Here is a 25,304-nt window from a genome sequence, read left to right as displayed (position 1 = left end):
ATGCATTGTATTTTATAGTCATGTGTTGTAGAAAATATCCCTTATCAAAGATGTTAAAATAGGAGGGGGGAAACAATGTAAATAGTATGTGCAACTTGATAGGGGGTAACAGGGCTATGGATAAAGTTGAGAGAGGCCTCAAGTGCGAAAGGTGGGGACGGGGTTTAATTTTAACTGTGTAGACTGGATGGGCTTCACTGAGAAAGTGACATTTAACAACAGAGTTGAAAGAGGTTGAAAGAGCATTATGGAAATCTGGGAAGCCTTTCCAGGCAGAGGGAATACCAACTGTGGACGCTTATCATATTTAAGGACAACAAGGGGGTGAGCATTTAGTGGAACCGGAGCAGAGTTTGGAAGGAAGATAATAAGAGGATAAGAAGTTACTGCAAAATCAGAACATTTTATGGTTTGTTTTGAAGGGCACCCCAAAGACAGGCGATTAGTCTGCAGGGAGCCACTACAGGGTGTTAAATTTATGATCTGACCTCATAAATTCTCGGATACACAAAAGTAAGACTTATATTTTCTAGGCCTCTTTCAAGTGTGTACACAGATTGTGGGAAACAATGTGTTAGAAAGAACAATATGGAGTTCTCATGGCATCCCTGGATGTATTTCAAAGTGACAGTAATTTTGATGGCCATGGAGCTATCCTCTATTACCTAAGGGCACGTGGCCAGAAAATCTATAGAATTAAGACTCAGGGACATCACTGCCAAGATGAAACATACTAAAAGAAATCCAGGCACAATAATGATGGATCATGTATGGCCGTAGGTTAGATATTGTTCTAATGTAAAGACAGCCCTTGGGTGGGATTACTCGAATCAGTAAAAACAAGGTGGGGAATATTTGCTTGAACTGTGAGTATTTTTGGCAGAGCAAATGCAATATTGTCAAATCTCTCACCAGGGCATACCCCACAAGACAATATGTAGAGAAAAACTCAAAAATAAAAATATTTGGACCAGAAAGCAGAGAGCAATAAAAAGAAGGAAGACAATGATTTCAGTAGACTGCCCTATCAAAACTAAAGGAAAGAGTGCAAAAAAGAGATGATTAAAATGCCTGAACCCTCCTGAAAGAAATAATGGAACAACTAAAAAAAAAAAAAAAAAAAGAGTACTATAGAAGCAGGGGATGGAATAGCAGAAATAAATATAGCACAAGGTCTAGGAACTTTCTAAACTGAGAAAATGATAACTGTGGAGCTCACAGTGAGGTTTGGGTCTTTGCTAGTTCCCTGCAGGCACCGTTTTCAGAAACACTAATCTCAATTTCAGTTTCAGAATCAGCAAAAGTATACGTGCCATCTGGAACAATGCTGCTGGAATCCCTATGGAACCAGTTTTACAAATGTAAGTAATTCCATTGTGGCATTAGGTTCAAAGTGCCTTTTCCCAAGGACAACATGATAGCCTTAAATGTTTTCTGAGAGAGGTGACATTGCAGGGTTTGATCTTTCTCCCAGAAAACTTAGGAGCATTGTTTTCTTGTGGCAAGATGAAGTGAGGTGTACACTAAGTGTATTCCCCCCTCTTTCTGAGCTGAGAGCTAGCGTTTCCCCCTTCAGACTCACTATAGAATGCACAAATTGCAAGCCCAGGTTAGCAGTAAAAAATGCCATCTGCTACCACAACGCCTGTCCTAAATATCTACACAATCCTTCACTTTTTGTCTCTTCTGTTGTCTGATAAACAAATAAAAAGGATCCAGTGGAATATCCAGGCCTGAGGGAAGTGATTCCAGAACTATCTGTGGTGGGAATCTTGTTGTGTTTTGTGGAATTTCCCCCCCTTAATTTCTACAGTTACAAGAAAATAAGACCAGTTACATAGATGACATAGCAATATGAAATTATTATAAATTTTTAAAAGCCTAGTCATAAATTCTATACTTTACCTCATAGGTATAGTAATAGGTAACAAATAATTCGCAGATTTGAGCAAGAACATGGAGCAGAGCTGAATTTCACATTGTTAAAGTATGTTTATTAGTCTAAAGAAAAAATTAAGAAATTTATAGTTATATGAAAGAGTGATGGGGGATTAGAAAAGATAAATCTAAAAGTCTTGTTCACTTATTAAAAAGAATATATGAGATATTTTTAACTCTTTAAAGGAAAAGGAAAACAATGACTGTGGGGTTTAAAACATAAAAAGTAAAATGTTTACCAATCCTATATAATACAGAAGCAATATAAAAATTGAATCTCATGCCCTCACAAGATGGCTGCCTACAACCAGGCCATCAGGAGGGTTAGTGAGGGATGACCAAAGATTGAACAGCAGGCTATGTGGGGCAACCAGGTTGGAGGGGGGGGAGGGCAGAAAGGGGTGGCCAGAACAGCATGGGGGGCAGTTGGGGTGTTCAGGCCAGCAGGGGAGGCAACCGAGGGTGACCAGGCTGTCAGGAGGGGCAGTTGGAGGTGACCAGGCCTGCAGAGGGGGCAGTTTGAAGCTATCGGCCGGCAAGCAGAGGTGGTTAGGAGTGATAAGTCTATGGGAGAGGGGCAGTAAGGGGTGATCAGGGAGGCAGGTGAGCAGTTAGGAGCTAGTGGTCCTGGATTGTGAGAGGGATTTTCGACTGCTGGGTTAAACCCAATCCCCAGGATCATGCCTAAACTAGCAGTCAGACATCCCCTGAGTGGCCCCGGAATGGAGAGGGTGCAGGCTGGGCTGAGGGGACCACCATACCCATGCATAAATTTCATGCACTGGGCCTCTGGTATTATAATAATAGATGGAAAGGAGAGATCAAAGTATGCCACTTTAATGTTTTTATTTTATACAAGAGGCCCAATGCACAAAATTCATGCAAAAGTAGGTCTTCCTTCCTCCAACTACTGGTATAGACTTCCCTCTGGTACCTGGGACCCGGGCTTCCCTCATAACCCTGGCTTCATCTGGAAGGATGCCCAGTCTAATTAGTATATTACACTTTTATTTTTATAGATTGGTGAAATATTTGATGATACATAGTAATATGTTTTTGTTTGTTTGTTTACTTTTCCCTCTCTTTTATTAAGGTTCTAGAGGCCTGGTGCAAGAAATTCCTGCAAGGGAGTGTGTGTCCCTCAGCCCAGCCTGCACCCTCTCCAATCTGGGACTCCTTGAAGGATGTCCCACTGCCCATTTAGAGCAGTCCAACATCCCTCTCACAATCCAGGACTGCTGGCTCACAACTGCTTACCTGCCTGCCTTCCTGATTGCCCCTAACCACTTCTGCCTGCCAGACTGATTACCCCTAACCACCGCCCTGCCAGCCTGATTGATGCCTAACTGCTCCCCTGCCAGCCTGCCCCAACTTCCCTCCTCTGCCAGCCTGGTCACCCCTAATTGCACTCCTCTGCAGACTTGATTGCCCCCAACTGCCCTCTCCTGTGGGCCATCTTGTGGTGGCCATCTTGTGTCTACATGGGGGCAGAATCTTTGACCACATGGTGGCAGCTATCTTGATCTTGTGTGTTGGAGTGATGGACAATCTACATATTACTCTTTTATTAGATAAGATAGAGGCCTAGTGCATGGGTGGGGGCCAGCTGATATGCCCTGAAGGGTGTCCCAGATCAAGGTGGGGGTTCCCTTGGGATGTGGGGCAGTCTGGGCGAGGGGCTTTTGGTGGTTTGTAGGCCAGCCATGCCCTCTGGCATCCCAAGAGGAGGCCTGGTATCTGGAATTTATTTAACTTCTACAATTGAAATTTTGTAGCCTGGAGCAAAGCAAAGCCTTCTACTCTCTGTGGCAGCAGCCATTTCTGTTGAGATTTATTCACCTATAATTAAAACTTCATAGCCTGGAGTGAAGGCCTAGGCCAGCCATGAAAGGTGGAAAGCTTGGCTTCCTCCATCACAGGGGGCAACCCTAGCCTGCTCTCTTCAGCTCCATGGCTGCTGCCATATTTCTTGAGATTTATCTTCTATAATTGAAACTTTGTACCCTTGAGTAGAGGCCTGGGCCGGCCAGGGCGTGTGTAAAGCTTGGTTTCCTCCATTGCCTGGGAAACCCAAGCCTCCCTCCTACTCTCTATGGTGGCAGCCATCTTGGTTGGGGTTAATTTGCATATTCACTATGATTGGCTGGTGGGTGTGGCTGGTAGGTGTAGCAGAGTGATGGTTAATTTGCATATTACTCTTTTATTAGATAGTATTATATGTATACATATCTTACCATTGCCCCTCCCACCCTACTCCCATACATACCCTCACCCCTCCAATGTTTTGCAACCATTGGTTAATCTTATATGCATGCATTAAAGGGAGAGGTGGGGGAGATAAGACATAGTGATATAAGTTGTATATTGTAAAAGTACCTTACAGCTTCACTTTCAAAATAAAAATTAAAAACAGGTACAACTAATAAGTCAACAATAGAAAAATGATAGAATTTTAAAATTTATGCAACCTAACAGAAGATAGAATACTAGGAAATAAATGAATATAGAACTAATGTAACCATTTGAAAACAAACTGCATGATGACACCTTTAAGTCCAGTGAGAATTAGCTCAGCATACATATATATGGTGAAGTTGTCCCAAAGCAATAAACTTATCAAGGACCTCTCTCATTGTAAAGGATATCAGAGAAGAACTTGATTCTTTAGGATATACTCATTTTAAACCATTTGGACTTTCTTTAAATTTTATGTTGTAAGAATTTAATTTTGGATATTAATTACTTTGGGCTAATTTATTTTGAACTTTAATCTTTGAAATTTTATTTCTGGGAATATAATAAATTACATATTAAATTTTGAGCATCTCTATGCTCTCGCTATTACATAATTAAAGTTTCAGGCTGTCATGATTTAATCTAATTGAAGATCTAAAGAGCTCTACTGAATGGATAACTGGACATAATTTACCATAGGAAATAATAGAGAGAAAGTATTTTTGGCCGTGGAGTTCATAAATTAATGTACTTTCTATCATGTTTAAAAGCCTTCTGGGAGCAAACATATAATGCCCACCAGTAGTTCTCAGGGGGGACTACAAAAGGGCAGCAATAGTAACTAGGATAAGGCCTTTTCTAAGTAGGAGTGTCCCCAAGAGTAGCTCTGAGAAAATTAGTTAGGTTCAGATAGTTGATTTCAGAAGTGATCCCAGGAAGCATGGGCTAAAAAGAGGGAAAAGTAAGATAAAGGCTAAGAAAAATGAGAGAGAGAGAGAGAGAGAGAGAGAGAGAGAGAGAGAGAGAGAGAGAGAGAGAGAGAGAGAGAGAGAGAGAGAGAGGAGGAAGGGAGAGAGAGGAGGGAGAAAGGGAGGAAGCAAGGAAGCAAGAAAGGAAAGAAATTCATGATATTCATGAGCATGCTATTATTATAAACAAAAGTAGCTCAATCACAATGTAGACCCTCTGAAGAATCATGTACAAGGCAGCTCACAATCTGCCCACAGAATGGGTGGAAAGCTGAGCTTCTTACTCATTGACTGTGTCCCTTCTTGCTTAAGGACTGTCTTGAGGGCATTAAACACCTGGCACATTTGAGCTACCATAAATGCATCTGACAAAGTTTCCTGGTTCAAATAGAGTTAAAAAAAAATGGCAAAAAGACTGGTTTCTACAGTACAAGCTGTCAAAAGACCTCCACCACAGTTGAGGTGGTCAGTGCAGGGTTTGGAGAAAGAAGTCAAGGTTGTTTGCTGCAGGACCTCATGAGGGGTAAGACTGATTTAAGACATGTCTGATCTCTGACCCCTAAGGAGGAGTGACTCCCTGAGGTCACTATAAACTTAATTTCAAGTCAAAAGAGAATAAAGCTGGAGAATATGCAGAAGAAACACACTCTCCCACTCCTTATGTTTCTGGCCAATACAACTGTTTGAGCAGCAGTTCTCAAACATTATAGTCAAAATCATCAGGAGTGTTTGTTATTCTATCTCTTGCCCAGAGCCTCTGATTCCATAGGGATGGCACATCCTGTCCTGATAATTTGCATTTAAAACAACTGGCTGATGCTGGCTGCCCAAAAACCACAGTTGGAGAATCACTGAGACAGAGTAATCCTTCTCTCTCTTCTATCCTTTAATAACTCACAGTGGGAGGATGACCAAGAAGGACAAAGGAAGGCTCTCACTTCCTCCTTTCAGGATCTTACTGTTTGCAGGAAGGTTTTATTTCCAACCCCACTTTGGTGAAACAGAAAGATTGGCAGGGTTAGTAGGGCAGCCTGCCTATGAATGGATAAGAAAATTCCACTCTATGAGGCTAAGGAAGCTGCCCATTATTACCTTACATTTAAGACACTTTCTAACTTTAAATGGGAAAAATAGGAATATTCTATATAGGCACCCTAGAAAACCAGCAGTCTTGTATAGAAATTTCTAACATGAAAAAAAAAAAAATGATATTATGTGTGAAGTCTTAAACAATATGAACTAGAAATAGGTCCATGGTGAATATGGACAAGCTTTCTGCCCAGAGGGTAGTGTAAACACTGAACATATCAAGCTTTCTGTATCATAAGATGAAAATCTAAAGGCAATTTGCTTTATGTAAAAAGAAAAAGAAAAGCATGAAATGAATTCCACTGGTAGAGTCAAGCACCTTTGATTTATACATAACATTTCTTCTGACAAGGACACAGAATCACTCTCATATTTCAATGATCTAATTTTGCATTGTTTGAAAAAAATCAGTTTGATAGACTTTTATTTGACTTGCACCATGGGATATTTAAATAGACTGCACTTCAAAAACACTTTTTCACAAATTCCATTAACTTGTATTTTCAGAGCTTTTTATGGTAATCAATGATATATTTTATTTTTATTACTAATTGACAAATTGTTAAGATAAATATGCTAAATTCCCTATGAAAATCTAATTTTCTAAAGGTCTTTTTAACCTTTTCTGAAAAGTGGATGGAGAAGGGAAAATGAATTAAACTAGTTTTAGAGATTTATTAGGTCCATAAATGTGCAATTTGCCTATCTAATTTGCATTTTCTTTGTATTTTTCCATTGTAAAAGTTCATTCCTAAGTATTCTTTTCTGATTGAACTACAACAGTATTCTGAGTGATCTCAAGTTTACTATACTTATTTATACATAAAAACATATGTTTGAAGTTATGTCAACTATAAAACAACTTAAACCCAAAGGAAATAAACAAACTCACAAAAGAAGGAAGAAATGGCTTGTTTAGCAATTCTCTTATAAGGCTTTTATTTTGTAGCTAATTCTATTATTTCAAAATATTTTATTAGAAAGTGTTATGTTAAGGAGAAAAACCACAGGCCCAAAATGGTATCACTGGTGCTACCATAAAAGCCCATGATACTAAACCTAGATTTAATACCTGATCTAATTGCATTTTCAACCTCTCTTAATCAGTCAGTCTAAAAGTTTTTGGTTACACATCAGTAAAGTAATCTGCCAGGTAGACCCTCACCATCCCCATAGAAGGAAGAGGCAATCTGAATGATAAAAAAAAAACCCTTCCCATTCTCTTCCCCCAAAGTAAAGGTTTCCTGGTCCCCCATAATAAAAACACACTGTAGCAAAATGTTCCTATTATTTGGGGTCTCTATTATAGAAGCCAAAAGCAATTTCTCACTGATACACAATATGTTTTTACTGTTCTTTGGCCCTTCAAATAGGTTTAACTATTAAAAATTATTCTTAAAATGCAGTTATTATCTTTCCTCATTGATAAAAATGCATCAGAACAAGTTTTTAATCAATTATATTTCAATTTGATGAATTAGTGTTATTTTATACTTCATTTTTTCTTTTTAGCTAAAGCCAGAACTGGCAAGATAGATTTAGAACTGCTGAGCTGCCTAAACATTTGTCAAAACTTTATGGTCCATATATTTTTTATACAGACTTAATCAAATTTAAGTAGTTCTGATAAACAGAAATTGCCAGAAGCCTTAAGAAAATGCCTTGAGTGAAGTTATTGGTGTTTTTTCTCCCTTGTAACACATTGTATTATTACCTGACCAATTTGGAAACTATAATAATTTTCTTTACTTAATCTCACATTTCTCTTGGTCTCACTTCTTCCCTTACCCTACCACTAATTCTGTGGCCACTTATTATAATCCTTCCTTTATAAACTTGATTAAATTTCTTTTCTATGTCTCTCTCTGTCACTTATTTGACAAAAATAAAATGCTGGTTAAATTCAAATCACTTTTTTCTCTGATTGTAAATTCACAGCCAACACACTGAATAAAATCATTTGAATGTATATCTTCTCAAGAACTCTGAAAGATCTGCCCAACATAACAACTACATACTGCTTATTTCCATCACCACCCTGTCCTAAAAGGTAAGTATTTATACTAATAAAAGGATAATATGCAAATTGGTCATGACGTCCTCACAGTAACAACTGAACAGCAGGTTGCATGGGGCGACCAGGCCAGTAGAAGGGTTAGCAAGGCTGCATTGAGTGACCAGGCTAGTAGAGGGGCGCAGTGAGGGGCGACTATGCCAGCAGGGTGGCAGTTGAGGGTGACCAGGCTGGTGAGGGGAGAGGGGGCAGTTTGGGGCAACCAGACCAGTGGGGGAGCAATTGGGAGAAACAAGACAAGTAGGCAGGGCAGTAAGGGGTGACCAGGCTAGTGGGGGGACAGTTAGGAGCAACCAGGCTGTCAGGGAAGGGGCAGTTGGGAGAGACCTGGCTGGCAGTTGGGGACAATTAGGGATGAACAGACCAGCATGCAGAGGCAGCGAGGGGTAGTGAGGGGCAACCAGGCTGGCACGCGGGACAATTAGGGTGACCAGGCCAGAGGTGGGCAGTTGTGGTGACCAGGCCAGTATTGGGGACAGTTAAGAGTGACCAGGCCAGCAGGGGGGGGCAGTGAGGGGTGGCAAGTCTAGTGAGGAGGGTCATTTGGGGGTGACCAGGCTGGCGGGGGGGGGGGGGCAATTAGGGGTGATCAGGCAGGCAGGCAGGTGAGCAGTTAGAAGCTAATGCTCCTGGATTATGATAGGGATGTCCAACTGCCGGTTGGACATCCACCCAAGTGGTCCAGACTGGAGAGGGTCCAGGCTGGACTAAGGGGACACCCCCTTTTCCCCATCCCCCTGTGCATGAGTTTTGTGCACTGGGCCTCTAGTCCAACATAATAAAGAGCTAATATGCTAATTAGACTGGACAGCAGAATGATCTGGATGAAGCCAAGGCTCTGAGGGCTGAGGCCCTTGCATGAATTTCTAGTTTTATATAATTACCCTTTCTCAAACCACCAATGTTCTCAAAAATTCCTCATTTTCAATAGTTGGTATTCCAGACTGCACTGGAAAAACCCCAAGTAATGTAAAGATGAATTCCATGTGCTCCCACCCGTAGGGCTTGTTCTCAGTCTGTCTTGCTCGCTGTTTTAATAGATTAACTATTCATTTCCCAAACACCAATTCTTCCATTGGTATAACTACATTACATCAACTCTTTAAGGACTCAACTACTGCAATTATTCCCTTTTCTCTTAAATGAGTTGCTTTTCATTTTTATGCAATGCGCATAAACTTCATTTCTTAAATATGACCTTTTCTCTTTTCTTTCCTTTTGATTCACACTGGCCACATCCAGCACCCTGATTCACCACCTGCCTCCTTCTCCCTTTACAGCCACTCCCTTAATTAGTAAGCCCTCAGGACAAAGAGGTTCTGGTTGCCATCAAATTATCTTGGGAACATAGTCTCAGGTCTGTTGACTCCAGAGGAAAATTTCCAGTCAAACTAGAGATGACATCCAGGCTTCAATTGTGCTTTACTGTTTTGTGTTGTTTATTTAATTTTAAACTATTTTTTACTTCTTTATTGTTTAAAGTATTACATAAGTCTTCTTTTCCCCCCATTGACCTCTCCGGCTGCAGAAAAGCAGGAAACCAGACAAAGCAACATCATGGATTGCACCTCAATCAGGATAAGGCGCACTGATCAATTATTCCCTACCCTACAACTGACTAATCAGTAGTGACCCAACTCTGACCATGACTCTAACTCCCTTAGTCACTGTGATTAGTGGTTTCTCCCCATATAACCCATACCCTCAAAGCTATCAGGGAGCCAGCTCTTTGAGCATTAGCTCACCTGTATCTCAGGGACCACTTCCTATAAATATACCCTTATTCTCTTTGCTGTAAGCTCCTGTTCAAGTCTTCTGATGCACACATGCAAAAGGACTAGTCCAGTAACATTTACCAGAATTTATGCTGGGATTTACCCCAGCATAAAAAAGAACCACATCTGTAATTTTCTAAAACTTCCTCTTTTTGGCTTCACATCATTTTCTAACTACTGCAGCTCCCTCTCTCTGTTCACCTCCAACTAATGTTCAATAATGGTAATATGATTGTTCCTTTTCCCAAATCCTATCTTTCAACATTTATACCAAGGATTTTGAAGTAGAATACATGTAGTAGGGGGTAATAGAAGAGACTGATTTTACTCCCAAGTTCAGTGATCTTTTTATTCCTGGAAAAGGGAAAGCATCCATGCTCAACCTAGGCAATCACTCCTAATGCAGCAGTTATTCTCTTCTCTGCAGTTTTGTTCCCACAGTTCCAGTTACTTGCGGTGAACTGAGGTCTGAAAATATGAAAATTAAAATGCCCCAAATAAACCACTCATAAATTTTAACTACGCATAGTTCTGAGTAGCTTGATGAAATATCCAACAGCATCAATACACCTGCTCAGACCATAAATCATCTCTTTATCCAGATCTCCACACTGTATACCCTCCCTGACCATTACTCACTTAGTAGCTGTCTTGGTTATCAGATCACCTGTCATGGAATCAAAGTGCTTGTCTTTAAGTCACACTTATTTTACTTAATAATGGCCCCAAAACAGGAGAGTAGTGATGTTGGCAATTCAGATATGCCAAAGAGAAGCTAGAAGCAAGTGCCTCCATGAAGTGAAAAGGTAAAAGTTCTCAATTTAATAAGAAAATAATTGTGTGCTGAGGTTGCTAAAATCTAGAGTAATCCAGTATCTTCTAGCTGTAAAATTGTGAAGACAGAAGAAATTCCTTCTTGTTTTGCTCACAACTCAAAGTACAAAAGTGATAGCCATAGAGCACAATTAGTGCTTAATTAAGATGGGAAAGGCATTAATTATGTGCTAATTCTGTGTGTGGAAAGCACGAATAGAAAACATGTTCCTATTAATGGGAACACTGAGCCTATACAAAGACTTCAATAAGGAAAACTCTGAAACAGATGGCCATACTAACATAACTTTTACTATAGTATAGAGTTATAGTTGTTCTACTTTATTTATAGTTACCTTTGTTAAGCTCTTACTGTTCCTAATTTATAAATCAAACTTTATCATAGGTATATATAGGAAAGAACATAGTATATATAGGGTTCAGTACTATCTGTGCTTTCAGGCACACGCTGGGGGTTCATTCTCTGCAGATAAAGGGAGACTAATGTATTGAATTTCTCTTAATTAATTCATAATATTAAGACTGATAGTGGGGAAGAGGGAGCTCTAAGACATCATTATTCCTTAATGTCTAGAAGCCTAGGGAGTTTCTGCCTTCATTTTATAAATCACAGGATGAATTAAAATTTACATTTTATTAGTATAAAAATGAATCAGTATGTATTAATCAAACATACAATTGTATATCACCAATTCAACTAAATAACTAAAATTTGAATTAAATCAGAAAGAAAGCAAAGCTTTGATTATAAGAATGATATCAGCTTAGTTGGCCAATGTTCATAGCTATCAAATTAACCATTAAGAGTACAAATTTTGCTATAGATAATGTTTCCTGTATTATTACTGAGATAAGTGAAATAGATGATCTGGTTACATTTTTAAATGTTTCTTTTTTTCAGTTTCTAAAATTTATATGATTGCTTATTTGTTGATATTCTTAAACTTAAAAGCTAATTTCAACTTTCTTTGCTTTAAATTTTTAAATTAGTTAGAATGAGATACTTTGCAATGATTCCTCATGAGAAAAGTGGTACAGCTTATAGTATTTATTCAACTCAAACACTGTTTTAAAATGAAAAAAGTTTTGCATTAACAGTAAGTCCAAATACTTAAAAAAATTAAGCCTTAATTTTCCAGTCAACAACAATGCTCCTCGACTATCTAAAAAAGCAAAAAGTAATTATAGCAATATCACAATTCTTACCATTCACTTGGAAGATGTGAGTCTGATAGACTTGTTCATAGCCATCTGCATAGCAGGTGTAGTTGCCCATGTGAGTTGTGGTAACCTTAGTAATATACAAGGATCCATCATCTCCAAAGTCCTATAGATAAAAAAGTAAAATTTCAAAAGTAACCTGTTTGTATTGAATATATTTTAAGCAATTTTAAAAAGTGTACTCAGAAGCAAAGTAAAGAGAGTAAAGTATTTTTCTAATTATCAAAATAATCATGAAACTCATATAAAGCTAGGAGACCAGTAATTACCACTTTTGTAAGACATGTTTTGTTTAAAAAGTATAATTTCATTTATAAACATAGCTTTTTAGTATTTATATGAAGTATATAAAGTTATGTGTAAACTAACCCAATTCCCACATACTTTTTTCTAATCCAGTTTACATTTTTAATGAATAAAGATATACTATGTTTTTTCTTAGTTGTAGCTAAAACAAGAGCTCTTAATTACATTATTCACTCTTATAATTGTTCATTTTGTTTTATATCCTATAATTATATATTTAACCAGAAAAAAATTAAACAGGGTGGTCATAGATAAAATTTATAGCCATATTGATAAAACAGGATTTTTTAAAACTCAGAACAATCAATATATTAGAAAAGATTACCATAATATTTCAAAACTATGGAAACAATTACATAAACAGTTTGAAATAAAGAAAGGGGGAAATTTCACTTCTTTGTCAAAATGAAACCTAAAAAACAACTTTGGAACAGTAAAGACTGGAAAGTCTTTTCTTCCATGAAAACAATGGATGTATTGGCAAATTTGTTAAAACCAACTTTTTTAAAATTCTGGGAATAGGCAAAAGCTCACACCAAACCACAGACCACAAATTGTAGTAATCACTTTATAATATATGTGAATCAAACCATTATGTATATATGAATGTCAATTATTTATATAAAACAAAACAAAAAAACCTGGGTAAAAAAAGATGCTGAATCTCCATAAATACTGGGATTTATGCCATCCCTCTCTCCACAGCTGCTTTGGAAGTCTTGACTGACCAGCTTCCTAACTCATCATCCTATCAAACACCTGAGGGCTAAGAACAAGTTTAGAACTTCTCCAATACCTCATCTGTGTGAAACCCTCTGCCCAAAAAGGCCTTTTAAAAAACAAACAAACGAAACACACAAAAAAACAGTTGTCTAACGTGTAGCTACTTACTAATTATGGATAACAACAGGCACCACCACAACAACATAAACATAAAATAAAAAAACAAATGGGATGTCCACAGGGAGATTTAAAAAGATCAGTATAATCCTGGGAATACAGAAGAACATACAAATGTGCAGGGTTGTACCCATGACCAGAAAATATACATTAGAGAATCCCTAATCCCTCATCTCTGACTGACCTTTGTGAAGACAAAGGCAGATTTGTAAATGCTGTTAGGAGCATTCAGCATATGTCAATAAACTGAAGTAGAGCACCTCAGCAAAGTCTGGAGGAATTACTTATCTAAGGTATTTAATTAAATCTCTGTCTGATCATTAGCTCACCACCAAGACAACTGAGGAAGGGTTTCCATGACCATGCGCAGCAAACTAAAGAAAAATAGATCAATTATACTGCATCAAAATAGAAACTTTTGCTCCCCAAAGAACACTATCATGAAAGTAAACAAATAAGTAAATAAAAATGAAAACTACCACACAGAATGGGAGAATTCTCAAATTATGTCTCATATGGTTCTTGCATCCGGAATATATAATGAACCACGAAATTAAATGCATAAATAATCCTATTAAGACAATGGGTAAAGGATTTGAATGAGCAATTTACAATGGGAAATATACTATCTAATAAATAGGGAATATGCTAATTGACCATCACAACCTCACAAAGACGGCAGCAACCACAGTCAATAAGGAGGGAATATGTTAGTTGACTACCACAACCTCAAAGATGGCGGTGCCAACAGCCACAAGATGGCAGCAAGCAGTCTCTTCAGCCCTGCCAGTGTGCATGCCTCTGGAGTCCCCCAGTCTCCTCAGCCCCCCAACTGCCCAGCACCGGCACGAAGGGCCCCACTTCAGTGCATGAATTTTCATGTGCTGGGCCTCTAGTAAGCACATAAAAGGCTGTTCAACACCATTAGTCATTAGGGAGTTGCAAATAAAAACCACTATGAGCCGAAACCGGTTTGGCTCAGTGGTAGAGCATCTGTCTGCAGACTAAAAGGTCCCAGGTTCGATTTCAGTCAAGGGCATGTACGTTGATTGCGCGTACATCCCTGGTAGGGGGTGTGCAAGAGGCAGCTGGTAGATGTTTCTCTCTCATCAACGTTTCTAGCTCTCTATCTCTCTCCCTTCCTCTCTGTAAAAAATCAATAAAATATATATTTTTAAAAACAAACAAACAAAAAACCCCACTATGAGATACCAGTTTACATCCTCTAGACTGGCAAACAAAACAAAACTAAATCCTGACAATGCAATTGTATGAGGACATTTGGAAACACTAGAATCTTCAAATGTTGTTGGTAGGAATATTGAATAGTATAACTACTTTGGATAACAGCTTGGCCATTCCTTAAAAGTTAAAGAAAGGGTCATGATGTCTCTAACAGTTTAATTCCTAGGCATACACACACACACACACACACACACACACACACACACAAAAATGCACCAAAGGGTCATGAGTTTGATTCCCAGTCAAGGCATGTACCTGGGTTGCAGGCACATGCAGAAGGCAACCAATCAATGTATCTTCTACATTGATGACTCTCTCTCTCTCTCTCTCTCTCTCTCTCTCTCTCTCTCTCTCTCTCTCTCTCTATCTTTCTCTCTCTCTATCTTTCTCTCTCTCTCTCTCCCTTCCTCCCTCCCTTCCACTCTCTCTAAGAAGCAATGGGGGGAAAAACGTCTTCAGGTGAGGATTAAAAACAGCAAAAAACACACAAAAAATATTTCTACACACCAATTATACATAGAAAATTCATAGTCGCAATAACTTATAATAATCAAAAAGTAAAAACAACTCAATACCTATCAATTGATGAATAGATATACACATAGTGGCATATTTATATACAATAAAACATTATTTGCCAATAAAAGGGAATAAGGTACTGATATATCTTACAACATTAATATCCAGTCCTATAGAGATAGAAAATAAATTAAAGTTTACCAGTAGAGAGGGGAATAGGAGATGGGAAATGGCTGCTAAAAATATGAAATACTTTTTGGAATGATAGAAATGTTCTAAACTTTGATAGCCATGATGGCTGCAAAATTTTGTGTCTCCTAAAACCATTAAATTGTACACTTTAAAGGGATTAATTTTATACTATCAGAATCATATTTCAATAAAGTTGTTATCAACATATCTTATAATACATAAAGTACTTAAATATAAAAAAATAAATATACTAAAATAAAATTATCATTTTGGCGAATGAAATCTTTATTGAGTATAGAAAAGTTAAAAATCAAGAAGTAATTATCAATATGTTTATATAAAAATACTTCTGTATTATAAAACATTGTAAGCATGAGAAGAAAGATAAGAACAGATTATCTATGCAAAATATTTTTAAAAGCATTGCATTTTGATCCTTATTTATACAGCAGTTATTGTATGCCAGATACTGCTCTAAGTAAATTAGAAATATCTGAGCCATATATCAACCCCATATGAAGAGAATCTCCTGCCCTAGCTGGTGTGACTCAATGGATAGAGCATCAGCCCATGGACTGAAGTGTCCTGGGTTTGATTTTGGTTAAGGGCATGTATCTTGGTTGCAGGCGCAATCCCAGCCCAGGCTGGGTTGCATGCAGCAGGCAACTAATCATATGAAGAGAATCTCCTGCCCTAGCTGGTGTGACTCAATGGATAGAGCATCAGCCCATGGACTGAAGTGTCCTGGGTTTGATTTTGGTTAAGGGCATGTATCTTGGTTGCAGGCGCAATCCCAGCCCAGGCTGGGTTGCATGCAGCAGGCAACTAATTGATGTGTCTCTCTCACATGGGTATTTTTCTCTCTCTGTCTCCCTCCTACCTTTCAACTTTCTCTAAAAATTAATGGAAAAATATCTTTGGGTGAGGATTAACAATAAGAAAACAAAAAGAGAATCTCCTAAAATATTGCAACATTATAGAGGGGGATAATAAGATATAATAAGATATAAAATATTATCCTTAGTATCACTTGACCTCCAGTTAGAAGAACTAAGATTTGACTCCAGGTAGGCTAACTCCAGAGCCTATACTGTGAATCCCTACATTATACGGCTTTCCTTCTCAGCCATTAGACTGAACTAGGAATAAAGACAGGAAAGGGAACAAAGAAGAAAGTCAAGACAAAATGTCCACGACAAAGGTCAAATACAAGGGTAGGTCTGAAGAAAAGAGCCTAAAACTATAGTGAGAGTACAGGTGGAAAAGGAAGGAAACCTGGATCAATTTCCTGAGATCTAAAAACAATAGCATTTTACAATATAAATCAACTACTGCATCTCTTCCCTTTCTCAGTGGCAGAGAATGAAGATGAATATGAGGCTGCTGTAGTACTCATTCTTAAGATGTAATTAAAAATTTTTAATATATTCTATTACAAGTATCACAAAAGTCATGATTTTTCCATAAATTTAGTAACTACTAAGATTTACCATCTAAAAATAATGTTTATTTTCTCTTTCACCTTTTGAACTTACACTTTTTTTTATGTTGATTCCCATGTTTGTTTAATGTATTGCTCTTCTTTTCACTTTCTGTGGAATATTTTTGGTTTGGACTTTTTTTTCTCTCATACCAACTTTATAATTAGAAAGCCCTTTTTTGTTCTGATTTAATGTAAATATTTCCCAACATTGTCTTCTCATCACCTTATATGTGTAAAAATTGTATCTAATCCTTTAATATTTTCTTTATATAAATACAATTATTTAATGAGCATTTTTAATATACTGTAATTTTGCCAGTGTCATTTGTTCAAAAAAACTTTTTTGCCCCATTTGTGATGTTTTATACTTGTATCTTCAAAACATAACTTACTGATATTCCCATAACAGTGTTACAAAAGTATACCTTAAATGTTTCTAATTTTAACATATTTATGCCATGTGCATTTTTGTTAAAAATAGCTTTCCTCTGATTTATACTCACTACAAGTTGATTGCAATCAAAAAAATTACTGGGGGTTATTAAACCTGGGCCCAAAAATAAGGAAAATGTTCTTGCAGAAAGGAGAGAAAGAAATAGGGAGATGAGTGAGGAAATAAAAATAAGAATAAAATTTGGAATTAGAGGAGGAAGAGAATCAGAAGTAGAATAAGAACAAGTAGAAAAATAAGAATAGGAGGAAAAGAAAGATGGAGGAGGAAAAGGAAGGGGGAAGAGACAGGGGAGTCCAAATGGTAGGCTATAGAGGAGAAAGGGCAGGAAGGAAGGAGAAACGTACTATATGCTGTGGCCATCATATTAGCCAGTGAAGAATTACACTGAGTGGCCAGATTATTATGATCTCTGAACACATAATAATCTGACCACTCAGTGTATATCCTATATAATAAAAGTCTAATATGCAAATTGTCCCCTATCCAGGAGTGCAACCAGCAGGGAGGCCAGCCAACCGCCCATGTCCCCTCCCCCTGGCCAGGCTGGCCAGACCACACCCATCCCATGCATAAATTCATGCACCAGGCCTCTAATATTTATACACACACATAAACACACACACACACACACTGAAAAATCATAATAATCTGGCCACTCAATGTATATTTCCTTAATAATTATCAAATAAAATTTCCCAAGATAATCTACACTAATAAAAAAATAAGATGCAAAATTTACTGTATCTTTGCAACACCCACCAGCCAATCAGGAGTGAGTATACAAATTGACCCAACAAAGATGGTGAGTTGATTTGAAGACACAGGTGCCAAGAGAACAGGGGTGGGTGGGACATGAGACTTCTGCAATGTCTCCATGTCCATGGCAATGACATAGGTGTTCTGCACTGCCTGCTCCCAGCTGCTTGGGCCTCTGGGCAGCACGGGTAGGTGGAAAGATGGCTCGGCCAGAGTGAAGGTGGTGCCAGCAGCCAGGGGAAGGAAGGCCATTTCTTGCAGGAATCTTCATGCATCAGGCCTCTAGTTTTATATAAGATTAATCAGACCACATTCCTGCAGCTCCCAGGGGAAATTTTCTTGCAGTAACAAAAAACCTCCAAGACATGCACCACAGGAGCTTAAAACCCAACAAGAAAGTTGTTGTGTAATACAAATGTATGATAAAACTCCCTGCATTACCACAGGCTACTATTAAAAACACTACTAATATGGGAGGGGGGGGCGCGGTGGGGGATTTGAATGGGGAATTGAGGACAAATATGTGATACCTTAATCAATAAAGAAATTAATTAAAAAATACTACTAATAGACTAGAGCACTTAGTCTAATGAATGGAAATGCCAAACAGAAAGGCTAGACTACAGCTATGCCTCCAGTTAGCACTAGAGCAAATAGCTAATATGTAGTACGGTATAATGTTGGAAAGCCAAACTTACATGGAAATCAATTCCAAGTAACTAGAGTTAAAAATATTATCAGATGCCTGAGGGCATGCATCAGTGTTGAGCTTCAACCTATGAACCAGAAAGTCACAATCTGATTCCTGGTCAGGGAATGTGCCCAGGTTATGGGATGGATCCCCACTGAGGGGTGTCCAGAAGATAGACCATCAATGATTCTCTCTCATCATTGATGTTTCTATATCCCTTTCTTTTCCTCTCTGAAATCAATAAAACTATATTTAAAAATATTTTGAGACAGATTATGAGCCAAAAGTAATAATGGGTTGCTTAAAATATATAGTAAGATATCCAGTATGCATGGGGTAGACAAGCACACAAGCATGTATGATATATAGGAGAAAGACTAATCTCAAGAAAAGAAAATCATGGTCAGAACAGAGATGAATCCTTTCACTGGACAAGAATAATTGAAAAGAATTATAAAAATAAAAATATATCTATTATTTGTAATTATGTTCATATTGATATATTCTAAACTGAAAGTAGATTTAAAAAAAACAACCCTTTTAAAATCTTCATAAAATCTGAAATAAATGTGTTCTTTATAGCTACCTGGAAAGCATGGTTCTTCCCTATTTACTCTAATAAAGATACCTTCACTTAATGATCTGAAAATTATCCAAGAATATAACCTTGAGAATGTTTAAACACCCAATGATGTGAAAATTATCCAAGGATACAACCTTGAGAAAACTTAAAATGCATCTTATTGCTATCTGTATTATTCTGCACCATGAAATCCTTTAACTTAGAATATTCTCTAAATTAGCATATAGGTGAACTCTTCTAATCGATGTATCTTTATTCATGTTTTTTCCTCTTCTAAATGGAAGAAATATCTTCCAGATTCATTTTATTTCAACATACAACTTCATAATCACTTTTTCAGGCAGCTTTTTTGAATAAGCAAGACTAATATTCCCTCACCACTTTGAATAAAGCATGGATCTTTTTGCTACACTTAAAATAAAACCCAATAAATATTTATGGAACACTTAAGTATGCCAGATACTGTGCTAAGTAATTTAAATAAATTATCAAATTTCATCTTTTTTTATATTTTATTGATTTTTTTACAGACAGGAAGAGAGAGGGATAGAGAGTTAGAAACATCGATGAGAGAGAATCATCGATCAGCTGCCTCTTGCACACCCCCCACTAAGGATGTGCCCACAACCAAGGTACATGCCCTTGACTGGAATCAAACCCGGGACCTACAGTCCGCAGGCCGACGCTCTACCCACAGAGCCAAACCGGTTTCGGCAAATTTGATCATTTAAATGGCCACTTTAAAATTCACTATTATTAGTCCCATTTTACATATCAGAAAACTGAAATATGCTGATTTTAAGTTTCAAGTCACCAACTGCTGTGGTCTGAATGTTTCTCCTTTGCAGCTCATCTGTTGAAATCCCAGAGACCAATGTGATGGTATTAGGAGATGAGGCCTTTGGAGGTGATTAAGTCATGAATGTGGGGCCTTCATAAATGGGATTAATGTTCCTTTCATTGAAACCCCACAGAGATCCCTGGCCCTTTTCACCATTGAGGACAAAGAAGAAGGCATCAGGTATGAACCAGGAAGAGGGCTGTCACCAGAACATAAATATGCTGGCATCTTGATCTTGGACTTCTCAGCCTTAGAGCTGTGAGAAGTACATTTCTGTTGTTCATGCTACCCGGTCTGCAGTATTTTGTTAATAGAAGCCCAACAGACCAAGGCTCCAACCAAAGCAAGGGTCTAAGATTAACATCCAACCGGTCAGACTGCATAATGGGGCCACATTTGTTATTATGTAACTAGAGGCCCAGTGCACAACATTCAGCACTGGAGGGGTGGGAGGGGCTCAGCTCGACCTGCACCCTCTCGCAGTCTGGGACCCTCACTCCTTTCTGCCCATCTGCTTGCTCTTTACCACTTAGATGTCTGCTTCTTAGTGCTGCAGTGGAGGTGGGAGAGGCTCCCACCACTGCCACTGCACTCACCAACCATGAGCCCAGTTTCTGCCTGAGTAGTGCTCCCCCTGTAAGAACACACTGACCACCAGGGGGCAGCTCCTGCATTGAGCTTCTGCCCCCTGGTGGTGAGTGTGCATAATAGTGACCAGTTGTTTCATCTTAGGCTTTTATTATATAGACTAGAGGTCCAGGGCATGTATTCATGCACCAGTGGGGTCCCTTGGCATAGCCTATGGGGATCAGACCAAAACCAGCAATCCAACACCACCTGCCATCCCTACGTGCTGCTCCTCTCATCCCAGCCCTGCTGCACCTGCTGCTGCTGCTCTGTAGGTTCATTGCCACTCCACTGTGATCTCTGGGTTGCGATGGCCAGCTGTGAGCCATGTGTCTGGCACCCATATGTCACCTGAGTGGTGCTCCTGCTGTGGGAGCACCTTGACAACCCCTGGTTGTCAGTGCACATCACAGCATCATAGCAATAGGTTGACCAGTAGTTTGATCATTTGGTCACTTAGGCTTTTAGATAGATAGATAGATAGAGAGATAGAGAGATAGATAGATAGATAGATAGATAGATAGATAGATAGATAGATAGATAGATATAGATATAGGTATAGATAGATATAGATATAGATAGATAGATAGATTATAGAAATAGATAGATATAGATATAGATATAGGTATAGATATAGATATAGATATATTAATAGATATATAGATGGAACTACCTGGCAGTCAAGGTGCCCCCCTGGAGGGGTCCCAGATTGAAAGAGGGCACAGGCCAGGCTAAGGGACCTCACCAGTGCACAATTGAGGCTAGGAGGGGTGGCAGGAGGGCTCCAGGGTATGTCTGACTCATCTAGCTAAGTCCTGATTGGCCAGACCCCAGCAGCAAGCTAACCTACTGGTTGTAGAGTCTACCCCCTGGTGGTAAATGCATGTTATAGTGAGCAGTTGAGCAGCCTTAGCATATCATTAGCATATTACACTTTGATTGATTGAATGGACAACTGAATGACCAGACACTTAGTATAGTAGGCTTTTATTATATAGTACTAGTGACCTGGTGCATGAAATACATGCATGGGGGTGTGGTGGAGTGGGTCTCTTAGACTGGCCTGCATACTCTCCAATCCAGGATCCCTATAACAATCTAGAACCACTGGTTCCTAACCGCTCAGCTGCCTGTCTGCCTGATGCCCCTTACTACTCCCCTGGAAGCCTGATGCCCTAACTGCTCTCTCTTGTTCACCTGATCCCCCTAATTGCCTAACTGCTCCCCTCTGCTGGCCTGATCCCCCTAACTGCCCTCCGGTGCTAGCTTGATTGTCCTAACTTCCTAACTGCCCTCTCCTGCTGGCTTGATTGTCCTAACTTCCTAACTGCTCTCCCCTCCTCGCCTGATCCTCTGAACTGCCTATCTGCTCTCCCCTCCTCTCTATACCCTTCAGACCCCAGGTGCAGGCATTCTGAGAGTTCTTCACTGCAGCCCCACCCCCATCTTGATTGTTCATTATGTGATGGTGTCCCATCCAATTTGCATATTCCTCTATTATTAGTATACATTCTTAATACATTTACTTTAATCATACCTCAAAATTAGCACTGCTTTTTTTTATATAGATATCTCAGTACTACTCTTTATCTCCATTCTGATTTAGCATTTCTAATAGTTTAATAGTTAATTTTAGCATTTAAATCAAATGTGCAATTTTGATGCTCATGGTTGAGAGTTATGGCCTTACAACAGACTCTCCTGAATTCAGGGATCAAATCTTTTACTTATTCTGAACTCTCATTACACCTTTATAATCTTGCTGCCAATACACTCCATAAATATTTCTTTCCCAATTAAATCTTTATGAGCTCCTACACCATTAAAAAGTTGCCTTAAGGTAGTGATGTCTGGAAAGTCCATAGAAAACTTAAAATCATTTATTTTGTTGAGTCGATTGCTTATATTCTCTTTGAGGCAGTTCAGTGAGGAATTGTGGTGGTGGTGGTGGTGGGAGGGGATCTATAATATAGCACATTTCTACATTTTGAAAATGTATGGCTACTATTGACTATAACCACTTGTATAAGAGTAATAATCAAAACATTTAACAACCTATATTTGATGAGCATTGGTCAATCAGACTTCACAAGGCAGTTATGATTATACTAGAACACAACAGCTGAATTCATGTGTATTTAACCACAAAAATTTATCCAAGTCAGAATGTTAGGTTCTGTCTATTAGAAATGGTAATTTTTAAATTTACTTTCCTACTTCATATCATGTTCCTCCTCATTGTTCTAAATTCCATGGTACCAGTATTACTATATGAGTTTTTCGGTGTAGTATAAATTGTTTTCATATGCACTTAAAATTCCTGTCTCATTTCGAATGCGCTAGTCTGATTTTAGTTTGTAAAAGCTATTTTTCTAGCTTTTTATGTGTAAAAAAATATGTCTTCATAAAATAGCAATAAAATATCCTAAGCAATCATCTACATATTGAAATTGATGAAAGTACTATAATCTAATGATTTATATGATTTTCTAAAAATTATGGAAGCTTCTCACTATATAATTAAGTAATATAAATTTAATTTAGACATTATTTTTAAAACCATTTTTTCTAAAGTAAACCATTTCATATATTTAAAAAAATAAAAAAGTAAACTTATATGGACTAAAATTATTTCAAATTGATAAGCAAACCAAAACTCAAGCAACTGTTTTCTTTGGTAGGAAAACCAACATCAAAATTGTAAAACCATGTGTAACAATATTATTTAATGACATAGATGATCAAATTAATAATTTTTAATTTCACTTAAAGAAACAACCCTGGAAAAGTGTTCATTAATATAACAATGAGTAACAAATTAAAAACCTATCAGTCTTTCTTACAGAACTAGTATTCAAAGTATATATACAGAATCAGATTTGCCATGAAGCTGATAAAGTTTAAGTTTCAGAGCTCCTTATTTGTACAAGCCCTTTCCAAGTATCTGAAAGTAGCTTTGCAATGTGTACATATGGTTTTATATTTGTGTGATACTTACAAATAGATTTATAAATTTCTGTGATTTTTATTGTAATATATACCCAATTTTTATCTAATTGTTATCTATAATTTGTATTCTATGTCTTAAAGCACCTTCAAATGGTAGGTGCTTTAAAACTTCAAGATCCATATCACCTTGAACCACCTCCGGCCATATGAATTACTTATATTTTGACAATACCATGCTTTGTAGGCAAAGAAACAGAAGTCAGGAAGGTTAATTAGCTTATCTATGAAGGCTATTAGGTTAATGATCCAACATTTAGAACTAGGTCATCTGGCTCCAGAGTCCATGTTCTGAAAGCGCATACTTTATAGATAAAATTAAAAAACAGGAAAAATAAACTATATGCTGAAGTATATGCACATTATATACATTTATGATAAAAATAAAAATAATAGCAAAGAATTGGTAAATATATAGCTCATGGTAGGATTATATCTAAAGAAGTAGGAGAATGTAGTAAAGAGGAACCTACCAGGGGCTTAACAATGTGTTGTTAATGCTATATTTTTTAGATACCGTGTTTCCCCAAAAATAAAACATCCTCTGAAAATAAGACCTACTTACAGGTTTCCTTCTGAGTGAAATATAGGGCATTCCCCCCGAAAATAAGGCCTATCTCCAGACTCTTGATATTGCAATAAACAAGCCATTCAAAGACAATTTGTGCAGGAAATTAATGACTACATTGAAAATAGAATGGAGAGAAATCAGCGTGGAAACTTTGTGAAACCTAAACTGCAAGAAGTTGTGACTTGGGTGAAGAATTCATAGGAGAAAATCACTGACAGTTGCATTGCAAATGCACTGCGAGCAGGCTACCTTGACAAGAGGTACTCATTTAAAGACAGTGCTATTGCTAAACATGAGAGATTTGGTCCACTGATTCTGAAAGAAATGGAGTCACAAGAAATTCACCAGGAAATTCAGGAATTGGATTGTTATGATAATGTTCCAGAAGATGATGACATGATTGTCATTGAAAAAATGAGTAAATTCTTGATACTGTAGGATTCACAGTTTGTCTGGTTTGTGTTGACAACTACCGTACTACCGTACCGTATACAGGTAATAAATTTCCTTTATTTTAATTGAACAATAAATGTGTACTGTATTCTTCTCCATGGAAAAATAAGACATCCCCTGAAAATAACACCTAGAGCGTCTTTGGGAGCAATAATTAATATAAGATACTGTCTTATTTTCAGGGAAACAGGGTAGTTATTAAGTCTATAGTTTTCAGTGTTAATTTACTTTAAATTGTACTTATATATACCCTTGGGATGTGTAATTGTGAAATATAAAAGGCTAATTAAAATTTATAGTAGCCTAGCTGGTTTGGTTCAGTGGATAAAGTGTCAGTCTACAGACTGATGGGTCCCATATTCGATTCTAGTCAAGGGCACATGGCTGGGTTGTGGGCTTGATCCCCAGTAGATGTGCAGGAGGCAGCCAATCAATGATTCTTTTTCACCATTGATGTTTTTAGCTCTCTTTCCCTTCCCTTCCTCTCAGAAATCAATAAAGATATATATTTAAAAAAATTATAGTATACCTTGCTTTGGCTAA

At 37.8% G+C, this 25,304-nt stretch overlaps 1 protein-coding gene across 4 annotated transcripts in view; it reads right to left on the bottom strand.

Moving 5' to 3' along the window:
- FSTL5 (follistatin like 5) overlaps nucleotides 1-25,304 on the bottom strand; it is a 527,078-nt gene that overhangs the window by 117,923 nt on the left and 383,851 nt on the right. For all 4 annotated transcript variants that reach the window (XM_036423990.2, XM_036423991.2, XM_036423988.2 and 1 more), the window contains exon 8: nucleotides 12,120-12,240. In XM_036423990.2, coding sequence (XP_036279883.1) covers nucleotides 12,120-12,240 — 121 coding nt within the window. The remainder of the gene's footprint in view (nucleotides 1-12,119; nucleotides 12,241-25,304) is intronic.

Source organism: Pipistrellus kuhlii, unplaced genomic scaffold (assembly GCF_014108245.1).
Source record: "Pipistrellus kuhlii isolate mPipKuh1 unplaced genomic scaffold, mPipKuh1.p scaffold_m20_p_8, whole genome shotgun sequence".
Taxonomy (NCBI): domain Eukaryota; kingdom Metazoa; phylum Chordata; class Mammalia; order Chiroptera; family Vespertilionidae; genus Pipistrellus; species Pipistrellus kuhlii.
Note: the sequence above shows the minus strand (reverse complement) of the source record. Positions and strands in the feature narration are given on the sequence as shown.